Source organism: Oncorhynchus kisutch, linkage group LG9, assembly GCF_002021735.2.
Source record: "Oncorhynchus kisutch isolate 150728-3 linkage group LG9, Okis_V2, whole genome shotgun sequence".
In the NCBI taxonomy this organism is placed as follows: Eukaryota; Metazoa; Chordata; class Actinopteri; order Salmoniformes; family Salmonidae; genus Oncorhynchus; species Oncorhynchus kisutch.
The window spans coordinates 29,194,264-29,208,417 of record NC_034182.2 but is presented as its reverse complement, the minus strand read 5'-3'; the positions used below and the strand labels follow the sequence as shown (position 1 = coordinate 29,208,417).

General features: G+C 41.2%; 2 protein-coding genes across 2 annotated transcripts; both read left to right on the top strand.

Annotated features, from left to right (window-relative positions):
• Nucleotides 1-2,226: 2,226 nt before the first annotated feature.
• LOC109897031 (5,6-dihydroxyindole-2-carboxylic acid oxidase) lies at nucleotides 2,227-7,814 on the top strand. The gene is made up of 7 exons (XM_020491533.2): nucleotides 2,227-2,786; nucleotides 3,421-3,743; nucleotides 4,442-4,646; nucleotides 5,266-5,433; nucleotides 5,832-6,011; nucleotides 6,290-6,436; nucleotides 7,101-7,814. The coding sequence occupies exons 1-7, from the start codon at nucleotides 2,432-2,434 to the stop codon at nucleotides 7,289-7,291; spliced, it is 1,569 nt and encodes a 522-aa protein (XP_020347122.1). The 5' UTR covers nucleotides 2,227-2,431; the 3' UTR covers nucleotides 7,292-7,814.
• A 704-nt stretch (nucleotides 7,815-8,518) lies between these two features.
• Nucleotides 8,519-13,651, top strand: LOC109897032 (leucine rich adaptor protein 1-like). The gene is made up of 2 exons (XM_020491534.2): nucleotides 8,519-9,155; nucleotides 11,706-13,651. The coding sequence occupies exons 1-2, from the start codon at nucleotides 8,946-8,948 to the stop codon at nucleotides 12,102-12,104; spliced, it is 609 nt and encodes a 202-aa protein (XP_020347123.1). The 5' UTR covers nucleotides 8,519-8,945; the 3' UTR covers nucleotides 12,105-13,651.
• Nucleotides 13,652-14,154: the final 503 nt, after the last annotated feature.

Genomic DNA, 14,154 nt, shown 5'->3' with positions numbered 1-14,154 from the left:
CCCCTATTTAAGAATCTTTCCCTTCAGTATGTCTGCTGGGAGCCAGATGAGTAAAAATGGCCTGACTTGAAGGCTGATACGTAAGATGAATAAATGGACGTGATACTGCCAAGAGCAGTGTGCAAGTTTCTCTTTTCTTTTAAGATATCATACAAATATTCCCGAGCACCAGCAACAAACCAACTCAGATGTGCAAAAATGTGCCTATTTTTAGGCCTACATGAAAAAAAGTATGTGATATAGCTAAATTATTAATACACTTTTTCCATTTGCAAACAATGATACTTGGACATTACAAAGAGTTTATTAAAAAATAATCTCCTATATGTACTTGTTAATCATTTCTACTTCAGCTACTTGGGAAAAATGGCAGGTTTTCGTTTGTAGGACAACATGAAGAAAATAATGCGGTGGATTCCAAAGTCAACTTTTCATTGGCTAACAATCTGACTGAGCTCTTACAGAGATAATTAGAGGTAAATTGAGGACTTGTGTTTTCTTCTCATAAACGGACTTTTTCATTATTACTTCTTCCTTTACACACTTAGCAGCCTTACAGCCTTACGGTCCGCCTTCCAAAATGACGTGGCTCTCCATTCCTTTGTACCTGTTTAGCATTTTAAAGGAATGTTGGCTTTCTGCCAAGTTCTTTCCAACAGTGCTGTCTGTGCTTTGAAGTGGGAAAGAGACATATGGTAATTCAAAGCTAAAAACCTGCCATTGGACTTTCTTTCCACAGCACTCAACTGATGTTTTCGCCCAACTATCCATCAAACCATAGCACCGAGAAAAATGGCCCTTCGCTAATTAGGAGGAGTTCACCCTCCTGAGGAGGACGAAACCATCCACGTCCTAGTTATTATGAAATAATGACTACTAATTAGTGCCAATAAACAACTACTGTCTGTATTCGGAGATAACCTCGGAATAACCCACTGCAAAGCAAACAGTATAATGTGGGAAACTTTAAATATATTCCTTGCAGGTTAGGTTTTGGCCTTTTTGTGATTCATGTATTGTGATGTTCTTTTAGGTTTGTTATCACACTGGTGGTGTCTTCTCAATGTGTTCCAAATCCATGGAACTCCACATATCTTGAAAGAGGAATACGTTTGAGCTGATGACGATGCAGTCCCAACTAAAAAAATCATTAACAATATGTAAATGCCAACTGGCTATGAAGCCATCGGCTGAGAGTTGGGATAAAAATGTCCAGAATGCTCTCCATTCCTAGAGGCAAAAGTAACGTGTGGTCTGTAAGAGCTATTCAACTATACTCCCTCGCTATACCGTGCTGCCACTATCACAAGGGCCTCGAAGGATTCTTAGCTCACATGAGGAGGGAATGACTGGAGCCAGGGAGGAAAGGGCAAGCGAGGGTGGAGGGGGTGAACGAGTAAGGGAGGAAGGGGTGCTGCGTGAGAAGTCAAATGACTTGGGTATGATGATCACATTCCAACATGAACTCATGAACCTGCGAGCGTAAACAATTAGGGATTAGCTAAAGGAGAGCTCATGCATTGCATACCTTTTATTTACCTTTAACGTTGTATCAAAAGTTGTGTTTTATCTGTGCAAATAAATAACCCAACTGAACTGATGACACTAGGTGTAATGAAACAAATGAGTGACAGTAAGCAGTACATCACAAAGGACAATGTAGCTGTTCTCTGTGTTATTATAAGACTACTGTAATGGTCGTTAGGTCGAGGTGGGTTCTTTTGCAATCACATCCAGATGAGTGGGTTGTATTAGTGATAAGGTCAACATAAATATATGTAGGCATAATAACATGTAAATATGGTTCCATTTTATTCCAAGTGACACTTAACCATGTACTGTAGCAGACCACACTTTGTTTGTTGTTGCTGTGTACTTCCTTTGATTTGTAATACTAACTTAGAGCAGTCACTCTATTTTGTGGTTTTCAATGTGGCCATGTAATTTAAGTGTAATCCCTTTTGACAACATGTGGTGAAATGAGTCCAGAAATTCATAAACATTAATTGATGGGGTTAAAACTGGAGGACAGCATTAATTCAATAGCTTCCACAGGTGACATGCCAAATTATGTTTCACAGTAGGACTGGTGAAACAGTGTGCGTGACTACCTAACCTCTATCCCTCTCAGTCCGGTAAGAAATGTGATGTGATCACGAGGAGATCAGAAATCCGGGCAGTCATGCGCTAAATCCAGTATTTAAAGGCCATGGGGTTATTTGGCTGGTGTTGGGGCAATTAGTACAAGAGGGTCGGGCGGCATGGAAATACAAACGCGCACTGAATTGAAACAGAAAAATAACTTTGAAGTGATGAGGTTACGAGTAAGGTACTGACTAACGTTAGTGTGATTGAAGAAAGAGAATTGGGTGATCCATCTTTCCATTTAACTAACTTTCTGGTGTGTGTCTTTTTTTGCCTATTCGTGGCTATGTGGAAGTATGGCTTGCTGGTGCTCTTGGGCGCAGTGTTTGTGCGCGCGCAGTTTCCGAGGGAATGTGTGACTCCAGAGGGACTTCGGAGTGGTCAGTGTTGTCCATCCCCGTTTGGGGTCGCGAATGACGACTGCGGGTCCGCTACTGGACGTGGTCAGTGCATTTCGATAGCGGCAGACGCAAGTGCACACGGCCCCCAGTACCCCCACGATGGACGGGATGACCGTGAACGTTGGCCTATCCGCTACTTCAATCGAACCTGCCAGTGCAACGGGAATTTCACCGGTTATAATTGTGGCCGTTGTAGGCATGGATTTGCCGGGTTAAACTGTGACCAACCGGTTGCTGTTGGTACGTTTTTTTTTATCCCCCTGGGAAACAAATATTGCAGTTTCCATTACAAATGATTTTATGTTTTTACGCAATTGAAAGTGCATAGTAACCTCCAATATGTGTTTCATTTAGTGGTGTGGTCAATCTCACACTTAAACCAATTTAACTGAGATCAACAGTCCATATATATGTTGATTAAAATAAGTAAATGATAGTCTACTACAAGCAACCTCTATACACGGCACCGCCACACCGTACTTTACGTACGGCCGCTCAACTGGTTGAAAATCACATTTCTGCACGGGATTATGGAAAGCATACAAACTTTACAAATGTCAAGGACAAGAACGTCAATGGATTACATTTAGTTGCATTTAATGTACGATATAATGACATGTTTGCCTCAAATTTAGGCAATGGTGTAGGTCTATGCGTAGAGGTTAACGGTACTATGGATAGACTACCTGCCCTATCTATACCCAGTGGGCACAGACGTCAATTCAAAGTCCATTCCACGTTGATTCAAAGTAATTTCATTGAAATTACGTGGAAACAACGTTGATTCAACCAGTGTGTCCCCAGTGGGTAATTTCTCAATTTCTTCCCACACAAGAATGTGCTCATTAACGCATGACTGGTTTTAATCCTTCAGTCCGGAGAAACGTGATGCAGCTCAGTGTGGATCAGAAGCGAGCTTTCGTGACCGCGCTGGACCAGGCCAAGCGCGCCGTGCACCCGGACATTGTAATTGCTACCAGGCGGTACCAGGAGGTATTCGGTCCGGATGGAAACACCCCGCAGTTTGAGAACATCACCATCTACAATTACTTTGTGTGGACCCACTACTATTCGGTCAGCAAGACCTTCTTGGGGGCCGGCCAGCCGAGCTTTGGTGGAGTCGACTTCTCTCATGAAGGTCCCGGTTTTGTGACCTGGCACAGGTTTCACCTGCTCCAACTTGAGCGTGACATGCAGGTGAGATGGGGTACCGGCAATATGTCACTGTATACATGTAAAATATGAACTGAAATAATGCATCATAATGCAAATAACTTTTTTTTTGTAGTGTGCCAACCACTGGGGGTTGATTATTTAATTGTATATCACAGTCTAATAGGCCATCATCTAATGCTATTATGGATTTTCACCACCAGCAAATCCATTTGAATCTGTATTTATTGCCCATCAATAGTCATTTCACTTTCCCTATTGTTTGTTGGAATTAGTGCCATATTAAAGGTGAGGATATCTTTCCAGAAGAAGCCATTTCCTGCCAAAATCAAGCAAGCTTAGCAGAAAATGTGCATCTGTTGCCCAAGTCATTTACTGGATTGTGTATTAGTCATTGGTTCATTACTGACAAAGATTGTTTATTGTTTCCAAAGATCATTATCTTGGTCATTATCTTGGCATAACCATACATTAGGCTATAGCAATAAAGGCAAATCATTGTTTCATACAATGAAATACATTGAATCAGTTGCAACTAAATATTGAGATTGTGGTGTGTTGTTTGTTCAATTGAATGGAAATAATGCAGCCACGATATACTCCTCTATGCCCATTTGTAACTATTTTAATTGCAGTTTATTAAGGGGTTTCTAATTGCACAATATGATTATTAGAATTGTGTGCCCTTTATGTAATTTTTTCTTACCCTACTTTCCATTTAGGATATGCTGCAAGACCCGTCCTTTGCCCTGCCCTACTGGAACTTTGCCATTGGTGGAAGCACCTGTGACATCTGCACAGATGACCTATTGGGAGCGAGGAGCAACCTCGATATGAATTCCATCAGCACCAACTCCATCTTCTCCAACTGGAGGGTGATCTGTGAGAGTGTGGGGGACTATGATACACTGGGGACCATCTGCAACAGTAAGCCTTCCGTAGTGCTCTCATATCCTTCCAAGTGTTGAAGAGAACCCCCTATATGGTGGGTAGAAGTTGTCTGTGGGCACAGATGTTAAAATCCGTAAATGTCACTGAGATTATATAAACATGCTCAGTAAGGTTGAAAAATGACCAGAACATCAAAGGACGTGTAGTGTCCCTTTGATCAACTTCAACATTCCATATTGTGATGCCTGTTGATTACTATCATTACTTGCTTAAGCCTGGTTCAAGTGTTGGTGCTATTGGCGCAACACCTTGTCAGAACACTAGGGGAAGCAATGAGCTTGTCAACATTAGTCCCCAAGCACTATCTCCATCTCAATTCATCTTTCCTCGATTCCTTGCATCCCCTCTCCTCGTCTCCTCAAAAACCCATCAGAGAACAAGATTCAAAGTGGAGGGGCCTTCTCCTCCACAACAGGGTGATTTCCAGAAGGAAGGAAGGAAGGAAGGAAGAAAGGAAGGAAAATAATGAAATATCTAAATAGTATTTAAATATGGCCCTGGTGTTTTTTTCAGCACATCCCAAGCCCATTTATTATTCCGTCTACCCAGGTTACTAAGACCACCCTTTTTAACCCTCTCCTCTCTCTAAACCCAGATACTGAGACCACCCCCATCAGGAGGAACCCAGCTGGAAACGTGGCCCGCCCCATGGTGCAGCGTCTCCCTGAGCCCCAGGATGTGGCAGACTGCCTGCAGGTGAACACCTTTGACACCCCTCCCTACTACTCCACCTCTTCAGAGAGCTTCAGGAACACCATCGAGGGTGAGTGGCTATTGCTGGTCTACACCAATAGATATAGTAATTCACATTGAAACACACAGATATCACTACACTTCCTGTAGTGTACATAGGCTCACACACACTGAACGTTGAGGGTTGTTGTGCATGATGATACACACCGAGACACACGCACGCATGCACACACGCAACAGAGTGCATTCTGTTCTGTCCCGAGCAGGGTGTGAACCAACAACCTTCTGCACACGATAACACACGCAACTCAAAGCCAACTGTCTTAGAGCAAGAGTCTAGTCACGCTGAGAGATGTAGGTCACCCATTTCACTGGTGTACTCCTGCCAACATGCTACTGGCGAGACTCACATCCACTACACACAGTTTCCTGTATTTAATCCACAAGCTACCTGTGTTGTGTGCACAGGCTATAGTGCCCCCCAGGGAAACTACGACCCAGTGGTACGGAGCCTCCACAACCTGGCCCACCTGTTTCTGAACGGGACAGGGGGACAGACCCACCTCTCGCCCAACGACCCCATCTTCGTGCTTCTCCACACTTTCACAGATGCCATCTTTGACGAGTGGCTCAGGAGGCACGCCCCTGGTAACGGATCCCATCCTCCTGTCAATCTCATGTTCAATACCTGATCTGTTGTCTTCATGTATTGGCTTTGTCTGTGCTTGCTTGTCTGAAGATATAATGTTCTTCTATGTACTTGTTGACTATGCGGTACAGGCCGTTTCTAAATTACATGGTAAAATGGTAATTACACAACAATTACACGATTACTATGCACCCTTTGTTTATCTCTGGCAGGATTTTTTCTTTGTACATCAGCGGCACATGTTCATAAGCTGACTCTTAACTGATACATTTTGCAGATTTGGCAGTCTATCCTTCAGAGAATGCCCCCATTGGTCACAACAGGGGGTACAACATGGTTCCCTTCTGGCCTCCAGTGACCAACGCTGAGATGTTTCTTACAGCCCCAGAGAACCTTGGCTACTCCTATGAGGCCGAATGGCCAGGTGTGTATAATGTCAATATAAATACAGGCTGAATAGCCAGGTGTGTATAATGTCAATATAAATACAGGCTGAATGGCCAGATGTGTATACAGGCTGAATGGCCAGGTGTGTGTATTATGTCAATATAAATACAGGCTGAATGGCGGCTGAATGGCCAGGTGTGTATAATGTCCATATAAAAACAGGCTGAATGGCCAGGTGTGTATAATGTCAATATAAATACATTGTGGATATTTGTCTTGTCTATTATATACAGTCAGGACCGGAATTATTGGAAGCCTTGATAAAGATGAGCAAAAAAATACTGCATAAAATAAATACAAATACTGAGCTATATTGTATGGGAAAAAGGGAAAATGATATATTTTATACCAATACAATTAGAAAGAGATTTTGTTTAGAAAGTGATAGATCCACCACCATATTTTATATATATTGTCCCATTGTTTTGTAGCTCAGTTTTTATTATATTTTATACCGGTTTTTTGCTCATATTTGTCAAGTGACAATAATCATGGACCTGACTTTATGTGCAATGTTATGATTATAGTTTCTTCATTGTATCTATTTTGGTGAGTGAGTGAGTCAGTCAGTCAGTCACTTTGCGAGTTTCACATTCCATATGACGAATGTAAATGTTATAAATCTTGTCTCGTCTCTATAGCTGCTCCTTTAACTTTGACTGAGATCATCACCATTGCCATCGTGGCGGCCCTGGTCGTCGTCGCTGTAATCTTTGCTGCAACCACATGTGCTGTGCGCTCCCACTCTTACAGCAAACTGGAGGGCCGCCAGCCCCTGCTAGGAGAACAGTACCAACGCTACGATGACGACAAAGGCCAATCCGTGGTCTGAGCTGTATATGAAACTAAAGGGTTATGTTCGTTAGGGCACGCTTTTTGCAACAACATTTGCGCAACATAAAATGAGTCCATCCCTGTTTGTCAATTTTCTCCTGTTTCGTGCCTAATGATCATGACCAAGGCTTAGCTGAGCGTCACATATGTTCAAACTTTTTTATTGTTAGCAGTTATGTTTAAAGTGCCGTAGAATATGCATCACAAACTGTATTCCGGGAGTGGCCAAATGTTGGCAATGCAGGGTGTGGGTTGAATGTAGTCTAACAAAAACCTGAACACTGCGGTCCTCCCATTGCCAAGTTTTACCACCACTGCTGACTGCTGTAGTACATAATATGGAATCTTATTGATTGCATCACTCATTCTACTTTACGGAGTGCCTTGACCTGTATACCTACAGATTCTGAGTATAACGATGGTTTTCTGTAAATTTGTAAACATATTTCGGTCAAAATTGAATTTATTTGTAATTCCATTGACAATATTTGGTGATTAAACAAAATAAAAGGTTAAGAATTTGTCTTGCATTATTAGAATTTCTGCAACACTTGTGGAGTACAATGTCATGATTCATACACATTTTCTCTCCTTATGTGCCATGACAGCTGAGAGCAAATTACTATGTGGACGAAGTAGAAACAAATAGAATGTAATTTAATAGAATAGCGAAAACGACAGGATCCTCATTCTCATGAGGATTCTCAAGTTGTATAGCCTACTTTGCCATTCTTGTGAAGGTAATGTCAATTCTCATGTATTGCCACAAGGGGGTAGAAGTGTGAAGTCCAATACGACTTGAAAAGGAGTCAATAAGGGTTCAATTAATTTGTGTTGCTTTGAAGAAATATATAATTATTAATCAGGTCAAACTTAGGTTCATTTGCTTGCTTTAAAATCGTTCAAGATAGCCTTTTAAAAAGTGTTGATTTTATTATGCTGGTTTAATAACAATGTATGCAAACAGGCCATTAGGATGGCTACACAACATTGGTTTGAATTCAAATAAATTCAGAAATACAGTTTACTGTAGCCTACTTTGCTGACATGAAATGGCAATGTAATCCGTTGTATGATTGAACTGATGATACTGATGAAAATACTGTCGGCTACCATATGGGTGTATTTTGTGCACCATACACCAAAATATATGCTGCGACAATTGCCTTATCATTACGGAAAACAGGCGTAGTTGTATAGTCCCACTTGTCCGGGGTGTAAGGTTTCAGTCATAAACTGTGTGGTTGAGCAGCACGTCGTCATCCTACTGTGCCGCTCCGTGGTACGAATATTGTTTCAACGGTCACGGCTGACATCCCTGCGCAAGGGACTTCCGAATCTCTCAATTGACGTCTGTAGTGGCTGTGCTACAGGAATAACAGGGGTTGTTTCGATTTTGTTTTGAATTGCACTCTATATTTTGAGTTGGTGATAAGAAGTGGATTGGGAAACTGTGTTACTGTGCGCCTATGGATATAGCAGTCGCTTTCAACATCAGACCACTAAGACCATCCGGGCTATGACCTTTTCTTTGGAAGTGAAATCAGACGGAGCCGTCAAGCCACTGAACCCCATCATTTGCTCTCTGTGTTATTTCTACTGCACGTAGCATATATCGTTTTTTTCGTTTATATTCTTACTGCAATTCTATCATGGAAGAGGACAACGTTTTATCCGATTTTAAGGACATTGAGAAAAAGTTGGGTCGCAATGTGCCTGAAAGTCTCATTCGTTCCCTAGCGGGAGGACATCATCATCACGACAAACATGAGGAGAGAAAACCAGCGACACCGAAGAACCGCTCAAACTCTGCTGACTTAAAACGACTGGAGAGCAAGATATTATTTTTGAAACAGGAAATGGTAGGCTATGTGGTTGCCTTAAAGATGCAACTTCAAATATATCTCCCTCTGTCGCTGTTGGGTCAGTGAGTTGTTTCGTGCAGTAAGCCTATAATAAAGTTTATTGAATACCGAAGCAGACATCCAAATCCGGTACAATTTCAATTCGGACCCAGGCTTTTTCAAGTCAGTTCACTGCTCCTTCAAAACCATGCTGTATATTCATTGGTGCATTGCATTAAATGCAATTGACCATCGACACAAGATAACAAAACAAGCTTTTAGCTGCAGTAGTCTAGTTGTTGCCGCTGTTTGCTTTAGGCCTTAATAGAACTTGGACGTTACGTTAGTTCACTGACCTGTGATATGATAACTCGGCATTGTTATGCAGTAACTTCCAGACGACTGATGGCAATCCAACTGTATTGGCATTGTGTTCATAGTGTATATTTGTCATCTCGGAAGTTTATGGATGACTTCAAATGCCGCCTGGTCGCAAGGCATCGGAAATAATAGTGAGTGGCATGTCTTATTTATGTCAAATTGACTTCCACTGTAACTCCATCATCTGCAAAAGAAGGATATACACACTACAGGATACAGTTTTTTTGCCATATTTCTGGCCGTCATTTAATACATAACAAGACAATGAGAGTCAGTGTCTCAATCCCAAAAGGATCAACATTGGCCCACCTCTTAAATAACCAATTCTATTGAGTATTGAGCTATAAATCTATGGATTTAAGTGATGTTTCTCACGCTCTATCAGCTACAGATGTGATGCCACCCAGTTGGCGAAAGCCATTAACACTTTCTCTCTACACATAACAACAACAATGCATAGTTCTTAACTGACTTGCCTAGTTAAATAAGGGTTAAATTAAAAAAAATCTATTGTCCGGTATCACGCAGGCAGACAATTCTCACCTCAATTAAAGCTCATTTACACAAATTCCAAACTCAACAAAAATACAGGAGGATAGCCTGGAATTCAAATTGATTATCACTTGGATTCCATGCTACTACTTGCCTTGTTTTGTCCCCCTGTATTGAGGAGACCCCCCCCCCCCCCACCCCTTTTAAGGCTTAAGGTCAGTCAAGGCATTAGGACCCTTGAACAGATGGTCAAATTGACAGAGTTTGTACAGAAGGGTACTGTGTCATTGCCTGGTTAACCAACTAATGGAAAAATACCTCTCTCATGTTAGTTTCCATGTTGAAGTCATTGAAAGGGTGGTTCATAATATGATTATGATGACAGGCCCAGTAAACTATAATAACAGAGAAGATATCCCACCCAGGAGTGCATTTTGCCGGACACAAAGGCGTATCGTGATGTAGGAAAGCTAGTCTTTGTCTTCTGACTGGACAGTCAAAAATTATATTGATGACAATGACTGAAATACATCCACCATGCTCTCTTGGGAGTAAAGCAGAAAAATACCAGTATTATTCCATTCAGTTTAATTACATTTAAAACAAGTATAGTCCGCTGTGCTCCCTAGGACCCTACTATAGTGAATGGCACATTTGGGCCATCTAAGGCTTTTGCTCTGCTGTCACTTCTTCAATCCAATTAGGCTGCTTTTCTCTTGGCCATTTGGCTAACCGACTGGTTCACTTTACAATATACATGGTCCAACAGTTTGTCAAATCTGTATAGGGTTGACCTGTGTCGCCTGTAACTCCAGTTTTAGACAAAAGTCCAGAATAATGTAACTAGTTTTAAACAGAGTTCAGAAAATATCTTAAACATATATCATAAGTAAGTATTGTTAGATACTAAATCAATGAAGTTGAATTTCAATGACTAACAAACAGGCAGCAGTAAATTACATTAGCTATACCCATCTTGTGATTCACCACCCCATTCAAGCCAACTTTAATTGACACTGCTAATGCTTCTGTAAAATTCCACTATGCTCCGGCTGGGCGTCTGTGCACACATAAAGGACAGGTTATATCTGTAAGCAAACACTGGCAGCATTATGAGCTAGTCACGATCCACTCCCAAAAATGGCACTGTTTTATAGCCAGCCAGCTGTCTGGGCCATTGTATCAGCCTTGTCAACCACCATCTGGCATAATGCTTTTTGACTGGCTCGAGACTGCTGCTACGGACTGTCCATTGGTGTAAACGGCTGTCTATTTGTCACTAGTAGCCAGGGAAAATCTTATCGTGAAGTGATAAATCAATGGTGGTACTGTATGGGTGTCAGGGCGAGAATGTCCTGCTATGCCCTCACATACCATGCTGTTACATGCCAAGGACGGAGTGATTTCCTGTGGCATGCTTTTTTGTTTTACCTTTGTCCTTGTCCACATGCCAAAGAGTAGAGTGGTGTCTTTACAATCCCCAAGGGACAATTAGATTTTTCAGCATTACTTTGTCAACTCAAAATACATGCTGGTGATGTTCTTCTCACAAGAATGGAATAGGAAAGCAGTGAATTTAGAAAACAAATAAGATTGTGGGCCTAAATGTTGGAAGTGTGATATTGTGTGTAAATGTTGCCAGTAAAAATCTATAATAAAGTCCTAAAATGAATCTCCTTCTAACACCAAACGCAGGCCCACCTCCGTGCCATCGATGTCAAGCTGATGCAGCAGCTGATGTCAATCAACGAGGGCATCGAATCCATCAAATGGGTGATGGAGGACAAGGGGGGCCTAGCCAGTCGTGAAAGCAGCCTGACCGGCAGCCTGTACAGCTTAACGGACAGCGAGGACGACACCTCTCCACGCGGCAGCTTCACCAGTCTGCAGGATGGAAACAGTGACGGATTGGACGGGATATCCGTGGGCAGTTATCTGGATACGTTGGAGGAGTTAGCAGAGGACCTCCCAGACCACCCTTCTCCAACGGATCTTAATCTCTTCTCAGATATACCCATCATAGAGGACAAGACTTTCAGCAAGCCACCCATGCAAGTCAGAGTGGATTCCGATGAGTACTATTGCTTTGGATAGTGCTATCAATAGTGCCATCAGGCGTTATCAATGAGTTGGCATGGTAATAGTTCATTACAAATGTTTCATATGTTGTCTGGTTCATTGAGCTCGCTGTGGGAAATATAGCACATGGATGTTTCCCTTGATGATCTGTTATTTTCCTGCTGCTAAGTATTCTACAGTGACATTTAAGTTGACCTTTATTTAATAGGCAAGTCAGTTAAGGACAAATTATTATTTACAATGACGGCCTACCGGGGAACAGTGATTGTTCAGGAACTGCCTTGTTCAGGAATTTGTTCAACGCTCTAACCACTAGGCTACCTGCCGCCCCTTGTAAACCCATTTAAGTGGGTTTACCAAGGGGCAAATACTCAGTTGTGCTATTTTGTATCATGAAACCAAATTCTTTTTTTGTCTTTTGATGCATTTCCACCTCACTAAACCTTAGCCACTTGTCGCCAGTTCGGAACATCATTGAGAATTCAACAAAGGTGCAATTTATCTGCCCCCAACAATATGAACTACAAACACAATCAACAGGTCTGAAACCAAAATAATTTAAAAAAAATAAAGTCATGCATTCTCATCATCTTTGGTGTTGCGTTCGAGTGCTCTTACCAAGACCCTTCCCTTGAATCCTCCAGAAGCATTGAGGCGACTCTTTGACGGGGAATCTTACTTACAAATCTAACCTTTAAGAAGTATTTTGTTGTTTGTTTTGTTGTTAGAACAGCACGACTGAATTGGCAAAAATGTGATGTGTTTTTCACAAAATGTTCATTCAGTGCACTCTGACTGTACTCCAAAGAGTCTTGATACCTCAGTCTCTTCTTTTCTTTTTCACTTAGATACCATGTCTTTGGTTAGCCGCTCATCCATCTGAACTAAGTTAATGTAGTAGATAAGGAATTTGTGGTCATTTGGAGCATTAGTGGTTCCGTGCGGTGACATCGACTGGACTGGTTTAATGCGGCAGAAATACTGTTTTCCCTCAAATAGAGGCTGTATCATTCAAGTGCAATTTGTGAACATGCCAAATCGCTGTATTTTAGCTCATGTACCTAATATGGAAGCTAGTAAAATGAAAATTAAACATACATTTTTACAGTTATATGCTTACATATTTAACATTGGACAGATACATTGTTCTTGCTGGCTTTTTTATTTAGACAGATGGCAGTCGAATTTCCATAACAACAAGGTCATTATTTTACTCTTTTTGTTTTGTTGTACCACAATAGATGAATTACAAACCATTTACAAAGTGGAATTCTTGACATTCACAACACTCAATTAATTTAATTACTAGATAGTATTTGTCGATCACAGTTTATAACTTACTGTTGAACCAGTCAACTAGTTAATGACTGGTAACTAACAAAATTCAAGTACAAAAGTAATGCCATTTATTTCTGTACAAAGATGATATAGCTTTAAGCTCCACTTTGTGTCGATTCACATTACCTGTGAGTATTGTTTCATGTTGCTTACTGTAATTTATTGTTTTTATTGGTGTTGTTGAAAGGTTTGTTGGGGAAAATAAATAATATATTGTGATGGTCTTCTTTCTCAGTTTCCTTCTCACACACACACACACACACACTGGTTCACACAAACATGCAATTAGTGGAGAGAATTGTTGGATTATTTATTAAAACCACAGAAGCGATTATATGCAGATTTTTATGATGAGGCAGTCTTGCTCCATTTTTGTCAGACTAGTGAAGTTCCAAAATGTGTCAATTTGACCAATGTACCATAGATAATTGTACCCTGTTAGAGCTAGATTCTATCAGATCCGAGCTAACTGACACCCGCATAAATGGTTGTTTTGGCTGTGTCGGAGGTGGAACTGCGTTAGATCTGTCAAATCTAAAAGCGTCTCGACATTATACCTAAAGTGGACATTGCCATTGGCTGCATAGAGTCGCATTAAGAGAAATCCCATGCAGCCTTGTTCACAAATTCGAACACTGAGATATATAGTAATCTACACCTCGATTAGGCAGATAGAAATCCTCATTATTTTGTTTAATGATGTCCAATTTGAGCTTCATAATTTCTA